Below are 22,097 nucleotides of genomic sequence, written 5' to 3' on the forward strand. Positions count from 1 at the left end.
ACTGGTACACGACAGGCTTAGGAGGAAAATTAAACTCTTTGTAAAAGGCATTGTGTCCTAAAAGATTAGAACTTTATATCAGCAATCAAACTCTCCATAATCTTAATCCCATCTTTGTTACTATTTTAGTGTATGGCCTTGAGCAAGTTGTTTACATTGCTTCATTCACCCATTTTTAAAAGGAAAATGGTGACATTTACTCACTTCACAGGGTGAAGTCAGTAAGTTTCATTTGTGTTCATGTATAACCATTCCAAGGGTAATGCTGCAATGAAATTTGCCCTGTCTAAATTTCAGTGCTGGTTAAAAAGTCTTGTAAATGTATATGTATAGCCTCTTATATAAAAATGGCAAGGTCTAGTTCTCATTTCTCTTACCTCATGTTTTCACTATTAAATAAAGCAAAATCCAGATGAAGTAAAGCTCAGTAATGACTAGACTACAGCAGAGACATTTATTAAATGTTAAGGAGGTGTTTTTAAACCTTATAGGGGAAGCAGATGATCTTAAATTTTTTAATCAACTTTTTCAGGAAGGACTTCAGCTAGTAGGAAGAATGAACAAATCAAACTTCTGCCTATATAAGCATTTTTACTGTGATGGCTTGGAAACACAGTAGCTGGTTACTGTTGGTCTTTAAACTATTCCTTCATGTCAGATGCTAAACATGGCATTAGAGTCAGCAACTGTTAAAAAAGGGACAAAGGGACTACAGGCTAATGTCCAGGTGCATTTGATCTAAAGGTTTTTATACCACCTCCACTCCTAAACCAGATGTTGCTGAGACCCCACTGTTTCTCATTAACATTGACAGCAGTTCCACGAGACCCTAATTAATATTCAAAGCATTCACACTTAGTGCTAATTACAGCTAATATTTAATTAAGAGGGTTGAACTTCTACATTATTTTACCAGCAACTCCAAATGGTTCACTTTTTAGATTGATCACAAAATTACAAACTACACTGGCAATTCCAGCACCTTCACATTGCTGAGCTGCTTCTGCCTCCTTCAGTATTGCTGACATCTGGATGGCTTATTTATAACTGAGAACCTCTCAAGAGGCAAACAATAAAGAATCAGGGTTTTGTTTGTATGTATATATATATATATATATACACACAACCCTTCTACATTATTCAGGGATTTAAAGCCTTGCCATAAACAAACACACACACCCCCCACACTCCCCCTTGCTTAGAGTGGAAAACTGCCTACAAGACAGTCAGCCCAGGCACCATGCATTCCTTAGGTGGTTGAGGTGAGGAACACTAAAGAAATTATCCTTGCACACTGTAGGCCATAAGTTTAAAATGCTAGCAACAGTAAATCTGACATGTTTCTATTTTAAAAATCAGTATCTACTGTATCCTGTCCTAGCCTTTAAAATGAGCATGAACAAGTCACAATTAATTCAGCACAGTACTGTAAGGCAATGTGTCCATGTACAAGCATGTTCTTCACTACTTACACAGCTATCAAGCCAATAGTTTCATGTTTAGATTATGAACGTATATCAAGAACACTGCAGTGCCCCCTAAAACGTTTGTATATACATGTGGTTGATGGCAATCCTCAGACTACAGAGTCCAATATATTTGAATAGATTTTAAAGAGCCAAAAAAAAAAATCTCTTTTAATGGGACCTAAAATGTCCCTTTATGGTGCTCTTTCAAATACAGCGAACTAAAGTGAATAAAGGAAATCACAGATCTAATACATTAAGTTGAAAATATGAAATGGCCCTAAAAGCAACAGGAAATATTGATCTTAAATTAGCCCATGAACTCGGGTATTAAACTCAAAACTGCAACTGACAGTGCACAGACATCACTTAATACAACCTAGGCATGAGAGGCTGAACAGAAGGTGTCCCTTAAGACTCAGTTCCAAGTATCTTTAAAGATTAAATGACCCCTTAATGCTCACTTTGTGCATGGTTTTTAATAAAGTAGTTGTTGGCAACAGAAAGAAGAACAAAGGATGGCAGACAGTCAGGCTCTGCTAAATGTTCTGGCCTGAGTTTTAATGAAAACCACATTTCAGCTGAAAAATATGCTTTACGTGGCAGTGTATAAAATCAAATTTATTGCTTTCTGGTTGAATGTTGAACTCTAAAGAGGAAAAAAAAAAGAAGCAAGCATTCTGGTAGGTAAGTGAACATGCTCCTATACCACATATAGTACTGCATTTGAAGAAAAGCTCAGAATTTAAAATGCTCAGATCTCACCATGCCTTTTCAGCATCTTCTGTTCTGAAAGGATTTCATTATTAAGGAATGCATGAAAAGTGTCACAACATAATAAAGCAAGCTTGTTATGTTTGTACACAAAAGGCAGAGCACAGAAAGCATTACTTATGCAGCGTTCCTTTTTAAAAACATATTTGCAGCACAAGAATGTGTTCAATGAAAACCTTTCTGCCTGCCTGCATTTGAAAGTCTAACTAATAGTTTATTGTTTGTTTTACTCTATTTTCTGTTTGGTGCATTTTGCTTCTTTGGCAAGAGATATTTCACATTTAGAGAAAGCCTCTTGTACTGTAGTTAAATGAGCCCAACTGCGTCATATCCTCAGGGCACAGAAACAAAGAAGACAAATGCAACATTACTCTCTAAACCTGCTGGTTATAAGAACAGCTCTGTTAGATGTATCAAGCACAGCAGAGATACACAATCACCACCGTCTTTTGCCCTCCTTCAGACTTAAGCAACAAAAGCATGGATTAGAAGGCTTGCATGCAGTGGGTCAGCTGGTTAAAAGAAATGCCTGGCTTGACTAAAATCAAGAGTTGTGAGTGAAAATAAAAGTGCAAATACCTGCTGTACCATCCTGCTCTCTTTATTCTCCATAAACTTAGCAGCTGCTCTAGTCCCAGGCCATACAGCATCTGCCCAAAGCAAGCATCAATTATGGACGAGGGCGTGTGAGCAATGGAACGCGTGCATGAGTGTGGATGATAGGGGTGTTGAAGGAGGGGGAGCTAATGCAAGGCTTACTGACCTCCCTCTCAACATCTGACTGCTCCCAAAACCTAATCCAGATGGGACTCTTCCAGTTTGCTGGGCCTCGCCCCATCAATCACAGCAGGCCACTCCTCTGCCTCCTTCTCCTAGTTATAGAGTGCACCACTGAGCAGATGATTGCACACAGAAGAAGAAAAAACACAGCTTGACTACATTAATGGCTGTTTAAAAAAACATTAGAAATGCTACTATGTAAGCTGAACATTTTTGGTTTAGGACTAAGAGGGCTGTATTCAAAGTCACAGCTTCCCCTCCCTGCCCCGACTGCCAGAGCTTTGGCTCCGATGTACAGCAACATCTGCGCTTCTGTCCCATCCTCATCCTACATGTGCTAGAGTTAATACCAATAAGACTTCTATTTTAAAACTGTTGAACTCCACAAGTAAATTATCAATACTGCAGTAGCCTGGCTTAGATTAAATGCACTTTATCTCTCAATACAAATGAAAGACTGCTTTCTTTTTTTGTTTCATTTCATGACATCCCTCTTGCTTAGCTGGGGAAATATTTCAGAAATGCTTCCAAGGTTCAGCTCTGTGAGGCACTCCAAGCGACTTAATGATTCACTGTTAAAGGAGTTCTCCTAGATTATATGGTAGTCTTAAAATAATTAAACTTTGAATTGAGTCATGTAGGAAAGGAAAACAAAAAATGGCAACAAAACCCCAAGAACAAAACAACAGCATAAAACCCAAAACAAAACAAAAAAACCCACAAACAAAACCAAACAACACCCCCCAAAAAGAGCCCATCCACCACAAACCCAAAACAAAACAGAAAACCAAACTAAAAACAACAGAAAAACACAAAACAAGCTAAGAAAATACAGACAGCACTTTTATTGCCACTGGTATGGACTGCTTACAGACACTAAAACCCAGTGACAGGGCAGACACTTAACATGGGAATTATTCTTACAGATATTCAGTTTCTAAGGGGTGGGCAGGAGAGCAGATAAACAGCCATCTATTCATCACTGAGCTTGTATTCCAGCTGAAATATGCTCTATTCCTTTAAAGTGGCAGTGTAATTCTTCCAGATCTGTTGCTGGTGCTCCTCAATTAATGATAATAAAAGCAGCCACTTCAAATTTTTCAGGAGGAATCAGACACCCAACCACACTGGACCGATAATCACAACTGACTGACTCTGTGAGCTTTCTCTGCTGTAGCTTAATTATCTGACCAGGCCACTTGACTCAGATCATTTGCTTCTGCAATCACACAAAATGAATTCTCCCGCCACCTCTCTTTTTCAGAAGGTTCACTACAGAGCCAAATTCAGATTTAGAAAGCAAACAAACACACCCCCTGCAAAATAGGAAGGTAATACACATTTACTTGCATTTATCAGAAGGAGGCAAACAACTTAGCAAAACTAAGCCCTAGTCTGAATTCCTGCCTGCATTCAACAGCACATAGCATTACGGATGTATAGATACATAGGAATAAAGCATTCCCTCTGACACCCTCATTCTTTCCAATTGCCACTGCTGAAACTTGCCACTACTTTTATGACACTGTGATTTATTACACTAGCTTTCCTTGTCCTACACGACAATCTTTCTCCTGATATTTCCAAAGGCCCAAATGGACATGACTTTCACACTGATTTGCTTTGCTTCCACATTGCCACCTAAATCTTCCCACTCCCCCATCCCCCCCCCCCCCTTTTTTAACTGAAGTTTCCTGCCTGCCCCTCATTTGCCCCAGCTGACTTTCACACATATTAAACAGATCTTGTTAACTGCAGCTCAACCTTTTAGTCCATCAACCACTACTTTTCTTTTTTTTCTTAATACATGAAAATATTTTTGCATCCCATTTTTGGTAACACAAGTCTCCAAAAATGGCCTGAAAACCAACATAGCAAGAGAATCTGGAGCACTCAGCAGATGCATCTATAATTCATTTCCACAAAGAGAACTGATTCACAAAATGTTTCAAAATAAAGGTATAAAAGGAGCTTGTCCTTTCTCACAAGCCAACATAGGAAAGTCCACCTAAATCTTATTTCACACTTTACTGAAGCATACTGACAAAGATGATGCAGCATCACCTTAACCAAACAGAAGATTAAAAAAAAAAACAACAAAAATGAAAGAAAGGAGGACTGGATAGTCAACATTCAGTATTCCTAAGGTTGGAAGGGACCTCAAAGATCAGAGTCCAACCTGTCACCACAGACCTCACGACTAGAGTAGGGAGGACACTACTGCCCACTGCAGGCTTGAACTCACAACCTTCCCATTAAGGGTCTTAATGCACTACCAACTGAGCCATCGCCTGTCAGGATGCATACAAACATATAAACCTTCCCAGGGCACTGCCCTTAAAAGAGAGTACCAGCCAGTATTTAGAAGTGCAAGTGACAGTCAGCTGTATGTATCATCCCTTGGGCATTAAGACCAGGTCCAAATCAATGGAATATCTTCACAAAAGACTTGTATGAAGTGTCAGAATGCAACTTCACACATGGCAGCAAACAGAAGATACCAGGGTCTTGAGAAGACAAAGGAATGGGTTGACAAGAACCTGATCAAAGTCCTGCTCTTGGGACAGAATAACCCCATGCACTGGTACAGGCTGTGGATGGATTGGCAAGGGAGCAGCTCTGAAGAAAAGGATCTGACGGCTCCCGTCAATGTGAAGTTAGGTACAAAGTGGCAGTCAGCATTTGAGACGAGAAAGATCACTGCACAGTGGGCTGCATCAGAAAAAGGATTGTCTACGAGTCGAGGAAAGAGACCATCCCTCCCTGAACAGCACACATGAGGCAGTAACTGAACACTGGCTCCAGTATGGAGCCCACCAGGACAGGAGGTCTTGCAAACTGGAGTGTTCACTGGTGGTTGTAAGGCAGCTGGAGGGCTGGGGCACTTGAAGGGCGGCTGAGGGAACTGGTTTAGCACAGTCTGCACAAGAGGGGGCTAACAGACAACTTCATCGTCAACATAACAGATGGTTACAGAGATAGAACCAGACCTTCATCAGAGCTGTAGAATGATAAAACAAGAAGCAACCACCAAAAGTTACAAAAAAACTAAATTCTAGTGGGCCATAAATAATAATGCAATGGATATGAGGGAAGTTAAGCACAGGAGCATGCTGCTCAGTGAGGCTGTGGTGTCTTAGAAACTTTCAAAACTCAACTGGATGAGCCCATGAGAACCTGGAGTACTACGTCCAGTTCTGGAGTCCCTATGACAAGAGGGATATGGATGTGCTGGAAGGCATCCACAGAAGAGCCACAAGGATGAGCAGAGGGCTGGAGCACCTATGAGAACAGACTGAAAGAGTTGGGGCTGTTCAGTCTGGAAAAGAGAAGGCTCCGAGGTGACCTCATTGTGGCCTTCCAGTATCTGAAGGGGGCCTACAAGAAGGCTGGGGAGAGACTTCTCAGGATCTCAGGTAGTGATAGGACTAGGGGGGATGGAATGAAGCTGGAGGTGGGGAGATTCAGGCTGGAGGGGAGGAGGAAGTTCTTCCCCATGAGAGTGGTGAAGCCCTGGAATGGGTTGTCCAGGGAGGTGGTCGAGGCCCCGTCCCTGGAGGTGTTTAAGCCCAGGTTGGATGAGACTCTGGGCAGCCTGATCTAGTGTGGGGTGTCCCTGCCCATGGCAGGGGAGTTGGAACTAGATGATCCTTGTGGTCCCTTCCAACCCTGACTGATACTATGATACTATGAGGAACTTGATTTGTGTAGTTATTCCTAATTTTAAAAGGATGTTGGGATTAGATAGCTTCTGAAGTTCCATTCCATCCTAAATTATTCCATGAATCCATGAGGTTTCAGCAGTAGCAGAATAGCTTCAAAATGGATTTTATACTTTCATCCTATTTGATGGCTTTCCTCATATAGGATTTACTGACAGGAACAAAACTAGCTACAACTTCATGTCTGCTTTCTCTCCTCAAGAAACGACATCTCAATTCTTTCAGATGTTTTCTTAGAAAAATATATTTACATTTGTTCAATCCACAGCTGGAGCAGTATGGAAATAGCAATCACTAGAGTGCACAAGAGACAAAAACAGTTTCACAAACAATGCAAATTAATATTATGAAATATGACATGTCTTTATTTTTGCCAAATGCCACCATTTTCATCATATGGAGAAAAACTCCCTTGGCAAATACATCTCCAAAGACAGGAGTATGTCTCTCTGCCTTCTGCACCACCTCTAAAACAACAACTACTACAGGCATGCAAGCTTTCTAATTTTATCTGCAATGTTTCTACTGAAATGAAGCTTTATTCTATTTCATATATTTACTGAAAAATCACTGCCACCTCCTAAAGATGAATTCTAGGAAAGCTAATACATTCATTTTCTTATTTTTCAGTTAGACAATTTCTTTTTCTTTTTAAACTGAAATACTGATTGAATATATGGGACTTATAAAGCTGGATGAGTTCCCAATCAGTTCACAAAGAATTGTGACATGAGATGGGAGAGGTTAATGCACTGAAGAAACAATCAATGAGAGCTGGAGAAAGAGGACAAAGCAGCAGGCATATATTATACTATATAAGATATATATATATATATATATATATATATATATATATATATCTCTTATATATTATACTATATAAGAGATATTATATATCTTATATATTATACTATATAAGAGATTTTGTCCTGAGAAACCATTTCTTAATAACCTTATCTTAAATTTGCAAGAATGAAGGCAAGTGGTTAACCAAGTGGTTAATTACAGACCTCTGCAGGAGAACTGTGAAAACATCAATCTGTTCTAAGAATCCAGCTAACACAGATCCCAGAGCTGCCACAACTCGTGTTGTGCATGACAGGAAAGAAACATGCACTGCAACCACGTAGCCTGCAAAGGCAGAACCACTGGGCATTCCTTTAAAACTACAAAAATATGATTCATAGCTTAAGCACTGGAAGCAGCAGGGATGTGTTGGCAAGATTATTTTACTAGGATGTATTAATGCTTCTGAGAGGCCAGGCACGCTAGCCCAGGCGACAAACTATGCTTATGTATGGAGCAAAACGATGTCTGGTCTTGACACAACTCTGTATAACACATTGTAAGCCTTTCTTCTAGATTCCACTGAGACTATTCCTACCTTGGAGCTCACACACAAGCATAAGTATATCCAGAATCTGAGTCAAAAAGCTTCTCCAAATGCCACCTTATTTGGTGAAGGATTGAACACTGCACAAGATTAGTCTGCAGAGGGGAACAGAACAGCAATCGCATCCAGTTGCAGGTGAGTGAGTTTTGACAGTTAGATAATTTCTGGAAGTCTGAGAAACCCTTGCAAGGTAGCTAAAATAATATATTTAAGATTTCTTGCAAGTAGAATTCAACATCTCAAATGCTGTTTACTCCAAACATTTCTCAGGAGACTGGGACTGGATAGAGATGGTTTTTGTTTGGTTTGTTTCTGTTGTGTATTTTTAAGCGTCTAAAGCAGGTAATTTAATCTAGCTGAGGTTAATAATGACACAAACTTATTCCCAATTTACAGAAGCTGCCTTGTCCAGAGTACATTAAATTAACTGCTTTGTAAGTTGGTTTTCTAATGACCATACCACAAAACATAGCAATATATATACCAGCTTTGTCAGCCATAGAAAGCAGTCAGCCTACAGAAATGCAGAGGCAACTTGCTTGAAGGCCATATTTTTTTTCTGGCAAAAAACCCATGTGACCGTTTTGTATGTACCAAATTAGTTATTTTTTATGTACAAACAAACACTGGGCAGACTGAGTGATCAGTCACAAACTACATACAGAGAACCAAGAAAGCAGGACTGCAAGTAGGTGCAGTGCTCTCACTGTTCAGTTCTCACTGAATTACTGCAGCGACCTGCAGCTTGCCCTGGACACTCAGATGTGCAGCAACACAAGGCTGCAGGAACAGAGCCAGCAACATCAGACAGGAAGACTGAAGGGCAGCAACAGTTATCCGAGCACAGTGGCATGCCATCTCTTTGAACTGAACACTCTGGATGACCTCTTTTAACCAGGGACACAATCTTGTACTGATGAGCTGTGATTTAGCTTCAGAAAAGAAATGGGACATTTCTCTTCACAATCCCTCATGCTGAATCATTTTCTAGGGCAGTACCACAATAACCACAGTTCATTCATTAGATGTGAAGCAGGTCCCAGTTCCAGTATCACAAATGGGATGATCATTACTCAGCTCTGCTGAAATAAAACAAGGAGCATAGCCAGCTAGTAAGAGAACTAAGACTGTAATGCCATAAGGCATCTTAAGCAGCAAAGCTGACTGAAGATCATGCCTCTTTGGCTATTTATTGGCAAGCATCAAAGTACACCGAGCCGCTTTACAAGCCAGTTCACTTTATCATTGCTCTCAGACAATGCCCCTTTTCCATCTCTGTTTTAAAATTTCCATCATTCTGTTATTTAGGATGGAACACAGATGACCTGAGCTGCAATGGCCAACTAACACAGCAATGCCATCTTGTTTGATACCAGTTAAAGCAGCATTCATTTTTTTTGGCACTGAAATAAAATGATGGAACATGAGCTCTGATGTTATTTACTTCTAAGATTAAAAAGACTATCAAAATATCATTGGGCACATGGAACAGACAGATTGGCTTCCTGCCTCAGCTACACTTTGCTATGCTTGTTTATCACTGAGATCATTTGTGTACTTTAGTTAATGCTCATGTTAAGATGCTGTTACAACATTAACAAGTAACTGTTTACTCCAACAGTGTTTATCGTTAGCAAACTAAGACACATTACTGAAGAAAGGTAAAGCTCTTCCCACTAATGAGATAAACACGGTGATAAGATTTGCCAATGCAATGCAAAATGTATTTCTTAACACTGGTGAATGCCACAAGTGACTGGAAATAGACAAAAACATATGATTACAGAATCACAGATGTATCTGCAGCTATGAAGAAAATGAATAAAATTGTTTAATAGCTCCTATAGCACTGGAAAGACTTTCACTGACTATACTGATTGGTAACTTTGCTAAGCCTCTAAAAAGCTTCTGTAATTACGGAAGGAACAGCCAACTTGTCTTTGTGTTTTAATTTCCCATCAGCAGGATAGAGCCCAACACTGCTCCCAAATCTGGAGATCTATATTGTTTCTCTCTACCCTCTTCTCTTCTTTACTAGCCCTTATTCACAAGGCTGAAGGTACAGAAGTGGTAGTAAATACTGCTGTAAAGCTGGCCTCTGACTCATGCCATAGGTGCTTCATTGTGTTAAGCCTAAAAGCCAGAAAATAGTACATTATTTTAAAATAGCAGAGGTTGAGACTGGGTACAAATGATCATTCTCATTTATGTGGTGTCACTGTGTGTAAGTGCTAGTGGAAGGAAAGGTATTTTCAAAACTGAAACAGCCAAACAAAAACTTTGGCATATTTACCAGAAGCATACGGCTAATTTGCAGCAACCACATCCAACAGAGCATTTGTGTTTGCACAGGGCAGCAGCATGTGTAACAGCCACAGCATCCAAGCTCTAGAATTAGGGAAAACACGCATCTACACAGACTGTTTTGGGAGAGGAGAGTGATATACTGCAAACCACATTTAATCCCTGGGAACCGGCTGTCTTTTACACTGGGACACTACATTAAGTAAGAGATCGAAAATTACTGAGACGGTTCAGTATTTGCTGAGTGTGCACAAAGGGAGATGGAGAACACAGCAAATGCGTTAGCGCTCTGGCTGCGAAAGACATTCAGATTAGATACTGCTACACAGAAATTGATAGCTAGTAGGTATTCAATCAGAAAAGTGGTTTTTCTTTTAAATATTACAATCACATGATATAGTACATCACCGGTGTCAAGTTAAATTTAATCATATCAGCATACTTAAAGGAAAAAAACCTGAATACCTGCTCATATACCCATGTCAAGAGGGATTATATGAGACTTTATGAAGCCTTTTCCTTTTATTTAATATTCTGGTATCTGTATAGAGCAATTTTGATATGTATTATACCCTCAAACTAATCTACACCATTGTCTTTTTAATGCACACCAAGTATGTCTGAACTCACAGTTACAGTATAATGTGCACTGCCAATTACTTTCTTCTGAAGTCTGCCTGTGAAAAAGGAGAGAGATTTTTCCTTGAAGCAGCAATAGTTAGAGTAAGAGCGTTGCTAATTTTCATGCGAGTAAAGCAGCGTCACCTGCTTTCCACTAGTGAAGAGCACATATAAAAAGGAACACTAATTTATGAGCCTACTAATGCCTACTGATTTTCACCAGACTTAGTAGAATCAGGTATGTGAAGGACTTTGCTTCAGAACAGGTGTTTGAGCAACACAACACGGCAGCTTGTCAGGATTTTAGCAAAACCTGCTTTTTCTACATATGTTTAATGGCTATCTGAACAATGAAGACTGATCACTACACTATCCATCCAAAATAAGTCAATTTTCAACTGTGAGACATCAAATTGAAACCCCAAAACAAACAAAAAAACAGCAGGGAAAAAAACCCAACAACACAACCCCACACAAACACAGAAACATGAACTTGCTTCTGGGAAAGAACTGACACTGCTAAGTAGCACCTGTGGCAGGCATGCACTTCAGCAGACTCAATCCACCTCAGAAGATACGAAGGCTGTATAAATAGAATTTAGGCTCCAAAGTTGGGACCTAAAAGGTGAAGTCAACCTCTACAAATATACCCAGCTTATTTTGCCCAGCCTTTTAGTGATTCTTCTTCTCAATGCAGATCCTGATTTAATTGTCCCTGTCTTTTAAACCTCCCTCTGTCTCCCTCAGTGTTCTTTACATCCTTCTCCTTCATTACTTCCTTTGCATCCTCCTTCTACACCTACCTGCAAAAAGATGCTTCCCCCATTTAATATTTATTGCAATACAGTAGGTACAAAACACTCTCTGACTGATGTGGTAACGCAGCAGCAATGGATGATGCTGGAAGAGGTTGCCCAGGCAGGTGATGGATGCCCCCTCCCTGCAGGTATTCAAGACCAAGTTGGCTGAGACCTTGAGCAACCTGGTCTAGTGGAAGGTGTCCATGGCTGTGGTAGGAGGGTTGGAATTAGATGACCATTAAGTTCCTTCCAATCCAAACCATTCCATGAATTTATGAAAATACACTCCTTAACTTTCATGCAGAACAGCTTAGGTAGTTGCAAGCTATTCCAAGCAAAAATCTCAGGACTAGTATAGTTCAGACAAGTTTTGTGCCTGCTTCCATTTATTCCATACATCATCATTGCTAGCTGATGCAGGATCTGGAAGATGAAAAGTCATTTTAGAGCTTGAGACAACTAAAGCACTTCCCATTTTTTGGTCTTGAAGAAGTGGGTGTATTAGCCATCTCATATGAATAACCACAAAGGGGTCACTGTCCATCAACTGATTTCATACAGTGACAAAAATGGTGAACGTTTAAAACAAATCCTTAAATTATACAACTATTAATATTTCCACTGCCAACAGTTCTAGAGAAGAGCGGGGGGAGAGTATCAAACACAAAAACAACAAAGCAGTCAGCTAATTTAAATTAACAAAGGGTGAAAAAGTGGTTTCAAATCCTCTAATAAAGAGGTCTGCAGTGATTAATAGCATCAATTAAGAAAGGCAACGTGCACTAAATTTCATTTATTCACACACACACACATAGATGCATGTTGATGGTACCCGACCAAGAACCAAATTCAGTGGGGAATTATGAAGCACAGCAAATAGATGTGAAAATGTTGCTTGCTAAGAGGGATTTTAAACTAAAAGTTTCAAATTGTTACTTTCACTTCATTTCAGCAGCACAGATTGAACACCAGTTAAATAATCTGAACTCAAGACCTTGTTGGCACTTCAGAAGCAAACAAATTATGATATAAAATATTTCCAGTTAAGCAGAGACTAAGAAATTAATTTAAACAATATAAACAGAATCTTTAACAAGTGTTTCTTGCTCTGTGCAGATAAGCGAGAGTGAAGGTGAAGATATCCTAGGCTGAAATCCTGATTTCTGTGTGTCTTGGGATTTTAGCTATTTTGTTTTCATTTTTTACATACATACACCAGAAATTTAAAAGCACAGTTTGCCACTAGAGTTTGCTGGCTAACATCTTACCTTCTGTGACTCTGAAAGAGCAACATCCTTGGACTGTGTCACTTAAAATAAGAATTGCAAACTCCCATGGTGCTACAGACCCCACGCTGACCCACATAGCCCATCTATACCAGTTGTCCCATGGTGAAAACAGGGCTTTTTGATGGAATTACAGGAAGCCATGAGGCAAATACTTTAAAACAAAAGGCAGAACACCTAAGGATCTCTGCAGAATCTCAGGGAAGTAAGCTATCCCTTGAGCACTGCAAACACCTCCACATCAATCCTGTAACTTGCAGGTCCTTGAATTCAAGCTTTTAAAAATAATCTCTCTCACCTGTGCTACCTTCAAATTACACTGAGTACTGAAACATAAGCTACTTTACAAATAGAAAAGAGTAATTAATACAACCCTAACAAAACCCTCTACAACGGCACACAGCTGTCAGGTACCTACCTTTAAACAGTCAGCTCCATGTTAACTGCAACCTAGAAAGCCCCCTTGCAGAATTCTGATGAAATATACCTTTTACATATGCTTCCAGGAGCATAAAAAAAGCTGCCAAGAATATAAAATTAATCAGAGGTGGGTGAAGGTATTAGTAAGTGTATTGCCATTTTGCACTTCTGGTCTACTCGATCCAGTTAACAGGGTTAACTGTCACCAAAATAGATTACTGGAAAGCAGTAGTAGAAGAGATACTAGGGAGCTGGGGTTGATTAGCCTAGAGAAGAGGAGGCTCAGGGGAGACCTTACTGCTCTCTACAACTACCTGAAGGGAGGTTGTAGACAGGCGGGGGCTGGTCTCTTCTCCCAAGCAACCAGCACCAGAAAAAGAGGACACAGTCTCAAGCTACGCCAGGGGAGGTTCAGACTGGATGTTAGGAAGAAATTCTTCACAGAGAGTGAATGGCCATGGGAATGTGCTGCCCAGGGAGGTGGTGGAGTCACCATCATTGGAGGTGTTTAGGAGGAGACTTGATAGGGTGCTTGGTTGCATGGTTTAGTTGATTAGGTGGTGCTGGATGATGGGTTGGACATAATGATCTTGAAGGTCTCTTCCAACCTGGTCTGGTCTGATCTATTCTATTCTATTTATAAACAAGTACCTTGACCTAATCCTTTTTTTTCATGTATGAAACTTCTACTTCCTAGGCAACCTTATTGTGCAGGATCATCTCTGACGAACAGCACTACCTCTCCACAGAAAAGCCAATGTTTTCTATGTGATCATGAGAGCAAAAGAGAAGTTTTAGCTGTTATCAAGAAATTAAATAGGTAGAGATTCTCAGAGTTTGGTCTCCAAAAAGGAACTGAACGAGGGTTCACTAGAAGCTCAGCAGAAGCCAACAATTTCATATTCAAATACAATCCAACCTCTTTGCATGTTGTGCTGTTTGTACTGAAAGCATTTGGAAGTAACAGGGCAATTTACACAGAGACTTTGCACAGGACTGCATTTCATTGCTGAGGAGATCACTATGTTCCATGGAGATACTCCGCTGAACTTGGGTTTTTTGTTACACAAACCAGTGCTCTTGCTTTGCAAAAATTGTTACAGTTTTTTAACTCTGAGCTACTGAACTGAGCAATAACTCTGAAGTAGCAGCATAGTTATGATGACCCAGTTGCTGAGATAGAATGGTAAATTCTGGGATGTGTACAGTTTTTACAAATATAATGCACTTTGCAGTCAGTTGATCAGCAAGAAAATGATAATGCCAAACACATTACCATTTGCAGGCTCAGAAGAAATCTGGGAGCTCCTTATGTGTATCTGCACTATTAGATGGTTTGGCATTTTAGATTCCAAAAATGGTTCAGTATATGGAACCCAGTTCTCCACTGAATCAGATGAAGCCTAGGCACATAACATACTTTTGCTATCTCAAACAGACAACTGTGAGCCTCCAGCTAGAGAGCTGAAAGCATCCCAGTCACTTCTGCAATGATCTTTCTGGGGACAAATCCATGTAAGAGCAGGCTTCTGGAAAAAGAAGCAAGGTAAGGAAGAACAAATAAAAAATATCCCTTCACCACTAATCAGGAAAATCAGCAATAACTGCTCCTCTGTGAAGAAACATTCATTTTGACAATTTATTTTCAAATGGGAGCTGAGACAACTAGAATTGAACGAAGTATTTGTGGACTCAGAAAAACAAATAACCTTGGCTAGCTTAAAAACGCTCGTTCATCACTTGTGAAAAAGAACACAAAATAAATGATTGACCTAAAAGATTAGCAGTGACTGGAAAATGAAAATCTGCCCAAACTCTCAACAGAAGGGATGTTAACCCTTTAGGTTATGCAAGTGTATCCATCAAATTGTTATTTTATAGATGTAAAACATCTCTTCTCTTCTGTTCAAGTTCAATAATATTTTGATCTAAACCCAAAGAGGTTGTCAGAAAAATAGCAAGTAGAAAGTGGGCTAGTAGAAACTAGACCAATTCCATCCCTCAAGTGACAGAGAAGCCATAGGTAGGACAGTCTAGAGGGTATATCTTACAGTGGATTATCCAATTTAAACAGGGAAAAAAAAATGTGTTTTCAACATCATGTATCAGCAATGAAAAATAAAAATGCTACGGAAGCTATGAGCATTTAACCCCACTCTTCATGTTCCAGTCGCTAGCACATGCTCCTGCTTAAAGCTGGGTTAGTTACGTGATACGACCCTGCCCTGGAACAGTGTCCAGTTCCTGGCTTCCCAATTCAAGAGAGCAAGGGATCTGCTAGAGGGAGTCTAACAGAGAGCTACAAGGATGATTGCAGGACTTGAACATCTCTTCTATGAAGAAAGGCTGCGAGAACTGGGGCTGTTTAGTCTGGAGAAGAGAAGGCTGAGAGGGGATCTTATCAACATCTGTAAATATCTAAGGGGTGGGTATCAAGGTGAAGGTGATGGTCCCCTTTTGGTGGTGCCTCTTAACAGCACAAAGAACAGTGGGTACAAGATAGCATGCAGGAGGTTCCACCTCAAAATGAGGAGAAAGTTCTTTACAGTGAGGGTGATGGAGCACTGGAACAGGCTGGCCACAGAGGTTGTAGAGTCTCCTTCTCTGGAGACTTGCAAAATTTGCCTGGATGCACTCCAGTGTGGCCTGCCCTAGGTGATCCTGCTTTGGCAGAGGAGTTGGAGCCGATGGTCTCTGGGGGTGCCTTCCAATGACTAACCTTCTGTGACCTAGGGTCTCAGAGCTGGATCAAGACAGTTTTTGGTAAGTACCAAGGAGGGAGACTATAAATTCTCCAGGCAACCTGTTGCGAGGTTAAACCATCTTCATGGAGATAGCTTTACCTTATAGCTGGTTGGAACCTCTCTTGTTTCATTCCATGTGTGCTGCCTCTTATCCTCCCACCATGCATCTTTGTGAGAAGACTAACTCCACCTTCTTGATAATCTCATTGCAGGCATTGAAAAACTGCTATTAGGTCACACCAGAGCCTTCTCCAGGCTGGACAAGTACACTTGACCCATCCTCATACATAAAGGGATGTGTTGGAACGGAATGGAATGAAACGGAATAAACCAGGTTGGAAGAGACCTTCAAGATCATCGCGTCCAACCTATCATCCAACACCACCTAATCAACTAACCCATGGCACCAAGCACCCTGTCAAGTCTCCTCCTGAACACCTCCAGCACATTTGCGGGCCCTCTGCTGAACCTGCTTCAGTTGGTCCACATCTTTCTTGTACTGAAGGGCCCCAAACATCTTAGATGTGATTTAACAAGCAAAAAGTAATGGGAGACAAAAATTTCCCACAATTTATTGGCTATGCTTCTGTTTATACAGTCCAGGACACTGCTAACTTCCTCTGTTGCCAGAGCAAATACACCACAGTAATATGGCTCTGACAACCCAGCAAAAATCCACTGTTGGAAATGCTTATATTACACCCTGCCATGGAGATATATTCATATATGAGCAGATGACATCGGCTTTACAGGACAGCCTGTTCTGACAGGCAAAGTGGCGATGACCCTACATCCTTTTGTGTGAGCAGATTGACTCATAAGAAGATTGCACAGGCCCTCTGTGAACATCTTTGTTTCAAACAAGAAGCAGCTGGGTCACTGCAAAAGTTTCAAGCTGGAAACAGAAGTCTGGTAATGTGGAATTCTAGTAACAAGGAGAGCATCTATTTTTTTAAAGAAACTCCTGACCAGTGTATTTTGCCTCTAAGAAAGTTCTACAGCCTTTCCTCATAGCAGTCACTACCTAGTATGATCATTTTAACTGAGACAAGTAGAAGAGGGAAAGAGCACGACAGACAGTGGATGAAGGAATGTGTATTTTTCAAGGTAAAAGTAGATAAAAATATTATAATCACTAGTATTTACTTGGGGAGCCACATTACCCACCATAAACCCGTTATTTAATAGGTTGCTGAAGAGCTAAGAGAGTTCTTCACCCTACCTCTACCCCATTTAACACATTAGCTTGTACTAATGGTGAGCTCTCATCCAGAAATACACAGCACCTCTGCCTGTGGGTATTATCACATGATGCAAATGAAGTTGTAAAGAGAAATCAACTCATCAATCACAATCACAAGGGGACACTGAACAATGCAAAAGGATTAGCATTGCAGCCCTGCTCAGGTCTTTCCTATCACCACTCTACTCTAATTAAATACCACCTCAAGTGCTTTATTACCATTAGAAATCTCAGCGTTGAAGGCGAGCATTCTGGAATCTAAGTGCTGAAGCTAATTAGAAAAGAGAAAAAGAAAAATGTTCATTAAAAATTGTGGGATTCCCCTAACAGAAATGATCTGCACCTTGAAATACAGATTTCTCTCTTTGTGGATTTAGAGCAGCATGTTAAACAGCTTTTGCTAAGCTGAAACCTTTTACTTTGAACCACACGCCTGCCATTGTCTTCCGTAAGTGAAGTCAGATTTAGCTGTATCTACCAAACCATTGTCAGAATTTAAAAGATTCTTGGCTTATGGTTAGCTGATAAGATCTTTAATTCCTTTTCTTCTAACATTTGATAGGCTAATTTAAATTTTCCAGGCTTGGCTCACTCAAGGGCTTTTTGCCTTACTTCCCTGGATATACATAAGCTAGTCATTACTATTTATGAAGGCAATGAAAGAAAACATTAGACAGGCAAAGAAATATAAATCTTAGATTCTAACGCAGAGAGCACAACAGCAGGATTAAAAACAAAACAAACCCAAACAACAAAAAAACCTGAAGCAAATGCAAAGACATTTGCAATTTAAAGCAATATAATGTAACTGAAAAGCAGTTTTCTCTTCCACTTGACTGCCAAGTGACCTGACTTGGGATTTTATAGCTTTCCCAGGAACAAGCTGATGATATCAGTAACATCCAAAACCCAGCAGTGAAATTGCACTACCATGAGCAAAAGCGACAAGCAGATAGAACTTCTGATTGAAATGCTGAAGCAAATGTCTTCCCAGCTATGTTGAAAGGAAACTATAGATGTGTTTTCTGATTGGGATGTTTATTAGATAAGTTTACCTTTATACAGAAGACATGAATATGTCCATTGCTTACATCCCACTTAGCTAATTAAGGTGAGACTTTCTTTTTCAGTGTTGCATATCAGACTTACTTTTAACATCTGAATTAGGTGATTTCCCCATGCAAATAATGCCTCAAATATTAACTACAAAAGACATATGGGCTTTTAAACACAGCATACACTGTTATTTGAAACTTGTCCAAAAAGATCAGCTTAAATTTAGTCTAATTTTAAGTATCAGTTAAATGCTTACCACGAACAAAAATACTATTACTTTTCATTCCAAAGGAAACAGATGGCTTTAAATAGTTACTTATTTCAACATATGGAAACCAATAACTGAACTATAAATTACCAAGCAGCAAACTCTTGGGCATTTTTAATTCATTTTGGCTAATAAGAACAAAATATAAGTATACAACACAAACAACAACAAAAAAATCAGCTTCTAATGTAACTGCTTTAATTTAAGGTATAACAGAACAAAGCAAGGTTTAAAAAACATGAGTGACAGTGTTAGAGTTTGCTTACAGCACTGGATTTAGTTGTTTGTTTTGATCTGCAGTTTTCATAGAAAATAATAATTTGTGATGCATGTACATATTTACATTCATGTACCATCTCAAACCACCAAAGACCATAAATTCCCCTGTAAACAGCTCTCTTTGCAGGAACACGAATACAGGAGCTCCTGGAGCTTCCCCTGAAACAAACCTACTCTCAAAGTGGACACAAAAAACAAATGGCTCAATTAACACAAGTTTTCATCAGAAGACAGCAAAGGAATGTACTGTGCAGGCAGCAGTGGAGGTGTGAATGAGCTACATTGGTCATTTCTGGGATTGGCCAGGGTGGGAAAGTAAACTCTGCTAATCTGGCAAAGCAGAAAACTGCCCTAAACTGCAAATTAAAGAAGAATCAACACAACAGTTTTACTACTACTGTGAAAAGCAACACCTCCAAGAACACACCTATAGGTGTTTCTTTGGAGAAGTATTAAACATTTCTTACCATAGTCTTATCACTATAGTTTCCTTCAGCCCAGGATGTAGAGGTTTACCAGCTAGGTCTGCATCAGTTTATTACTGGCTTAAATATAAACAGTCTCTTAAGTGACTTAAACCAGGGCGCTTTTTTGCCATCTCAAGCAGCTTGCAACTTTCTAAAACTGCAGCGAAACTTTGCCATTTTTGCTTCGTTTCTTCCTATAAGCTTATATAACAATGTAGTTAAAAGGTGCCCCTACATTCTCCTCAGCTGGTGGGCAGAATTATACTTTCTTTAGAATATTTTCTAGGACTCCATTTGTTAAAAGGGAAAAAAGGCTGCCTAGGCGTTTCATGATTTCTGTGCAGAACATTCCCTATGTGGGAGTGCCTCATTTGCATCATGGCATGTGGGTAGGATTTGGACAAGCACACCGAAGGGTATGACAATCAAAAACAGATCTGTGGGAAATCTCTTTTAAATGTAAAAAGACCTCACCCAGGTTTCACTAACTTAGGTAAACATTACCTCTAAGGGAGAAACGAATGCATAAACTCAAGAGGTAAAATTGGCTCCAACCACTGTGATTTCTGCTGCGTACCAAACGACATCCAGGAATAGTTCCTTATTCCATCCTAGGTCTAGTACAGCAAAAATCAACAAGAAGTGGAATTCTGATCAATGTTAAAAATTTGCAAGTGATTTTTTCCAGCTAATGACATACAGAACAAGTTATAAATGATTTCTGCCACTGACATTCTGTCAATTTAATAATAGATCCCTCTTTTCATGCAACTTGACTGCCATTAGCATGCCAAATATAGTGAACTGCCTTCTTAATATCTCTACAGAAGAGAAAACTGAAGTAAAAATGTAAACCAGAAGGCATCTTGGGCCAGTTTCTTGTGCACAGCACTTGCCCATTGCTCACTAGAATCATGCAAATACAGTTCCTTACTGGACTGGAAGACAGTAAATTCCTGTTTTGAATGAATTTGAGAATATTAGCCTGCAAAAAGTTACTCCACAGAAGCCAGTGCAAAAGCTTAATCTTTCTAGCAACAGACATTTTGAGGCACTCAATAAAACTGCCCTGTTCCTTCAAAACTGAGCTGGCCAAAGTGATTCATGCACTTGGCTGGAGAATTAGACATTGTTACTTCTGAAAAACAAAAAAAAAATATTTAAAAAGAAAGGTCAAAGAGCCTCTCAAGCCATTTTTTGCATGATATAATTATCCATCCACTACATTGATTCTGGGGAGACTCAACCAGTTTTCATAAGGTCACAATGTGGTCCAATCTATTTTAATGTATTTTACAAGGAATTGCTTTCTGCTGCTATACAGCAACACATACAGGCAGGACTTGCAGGTGACGCCAAGAGCCAGCTTGTGAAGCGCTTCCCACTGCACCTATGAGTACCATGGTACCCAATAAAGCAGTGGCATCTGGACACCTGCGCTCAACATACCTTTGTATTCCATGAGTTGTGCAGTGTGCACAAACAGCTTAGTTTAGGCTTCTTCAGGAAGCAAACACTCCAAAGTTTCCCTGATCACTATCCTTGTGTCTTTCTATCCTACATTTAGCAAACCATAAAACACAACCTAAAAAAGCTACTACCATTTACTTCCTATCGCTTCTTTAATTAAAAATAGGGTCTGGTGCATTTTTGTGTTTCCTGTCTGTTAGCCTAACAGACAAAACAGACTTGCACATTTCTGAAAGGAGACCATGAATAAGAAGATTTACTTCTCTCTCTTTTCTTCTGCACATGAAACATATAAATGTATTTCTTCTGGAAAAAAAAAGAAAAATGTTTAATTCGACTTGTATAACTGAGATGCTGACCACCACTGGAAGACAGTTCAAACTCAAGAGAATGACCCTTCATGGTTCCCAGCTTATGGCTGTGTAAAAGCAGCACTGTATTAGCCTCACAAAAAGAAGCTCAGCTTCTATGAAAGAGATGCTTCACAGCAAGGATGCCTTCTGTGGGAAGGAGCACAAACTAAGCAATTCCCTTTGCTCAACCTGGTCTTATTTTGGAGCAGACTATATAAAGCTCAGGCAGAGTAAATTCACTTAAATCAATGTAATGTTAACATGACTTGTGAAGCTCCTTCCTTGTGAACACAAACCCCAGCTTTGAAATAATCCTGTAAAATGTTTAACGTAAGTTTTCCATAACAGTTGTATTTCAGACACAGGTGAAAATCTTATGCCATCCAAAGCCAGAAAAGTGTTTCCTCCTCATTACTTTATGTCAAAGTAACATTTCCAGGTAACTACTTCCACAATCAATGGCAATGGAGTAAACCATCACCTAAACCTGTGTGCCCTATGCTACTAACCAGTTCTTTTCAAGCTGAAGAAGTTTATACATCATTAGACAAATAGATGGAAATGGCTTGTTATTTATAGTTACACTTCCTAAAAATAACACATCATGGCAAAAGCAGGGAGATTAAATAAGCCAGAGCTTACAATTGCCAC

General features: G+C 39.7%; 1 protein-coding gene across 41 annotated transcripts in view; it reads right to left on the minus strand.

The window, feature by feature from the left end:
* RBFOX1 (RNA binding fox-1 homolog 1) overlaps positions 1–22,097 on the minus strand; it is an 881,269-nt gene that overhangs the window by 148,662 nt on the left and 710,510 nt on the right. The window contains exon 1 of one of the 41 annotated variants that reach the window (XM_068147195.1): positions 2,820–2,871. The exons of the other annotated variants lie outside the window; for them this stretch is intronic. Coding sequence (XP_068003296.1) covers positions 2,820–2,852 — 33 coding nt within the window. The 5' untranslated portion in view covers positions 2,853–2,871. Of the gene's footprint in view, positions 1–2,819; positions 2,872–22,097 lie in introns of those variants that run through there. 41 annotated transcript variants of the gene reach the window in all.

Source organism: Melanerpes formicivorus, unplaced genomic scaffold (assembly GCF_026170545.1).
Source record: "Melanerpes formicivorus ecotype bairdi unplaced genomic scaffold, bMelFor1.0.p_v2 SCAF_14, whole genome shotgun sequence".
In the NCBI taxonomy this organism is placed as follows: domain Eukaryota; kingdom Metazoa; phylum Chordata; class Aves; order Piciformes; family Picidae; genus Melanerpes; species Melanerpes formicivorus.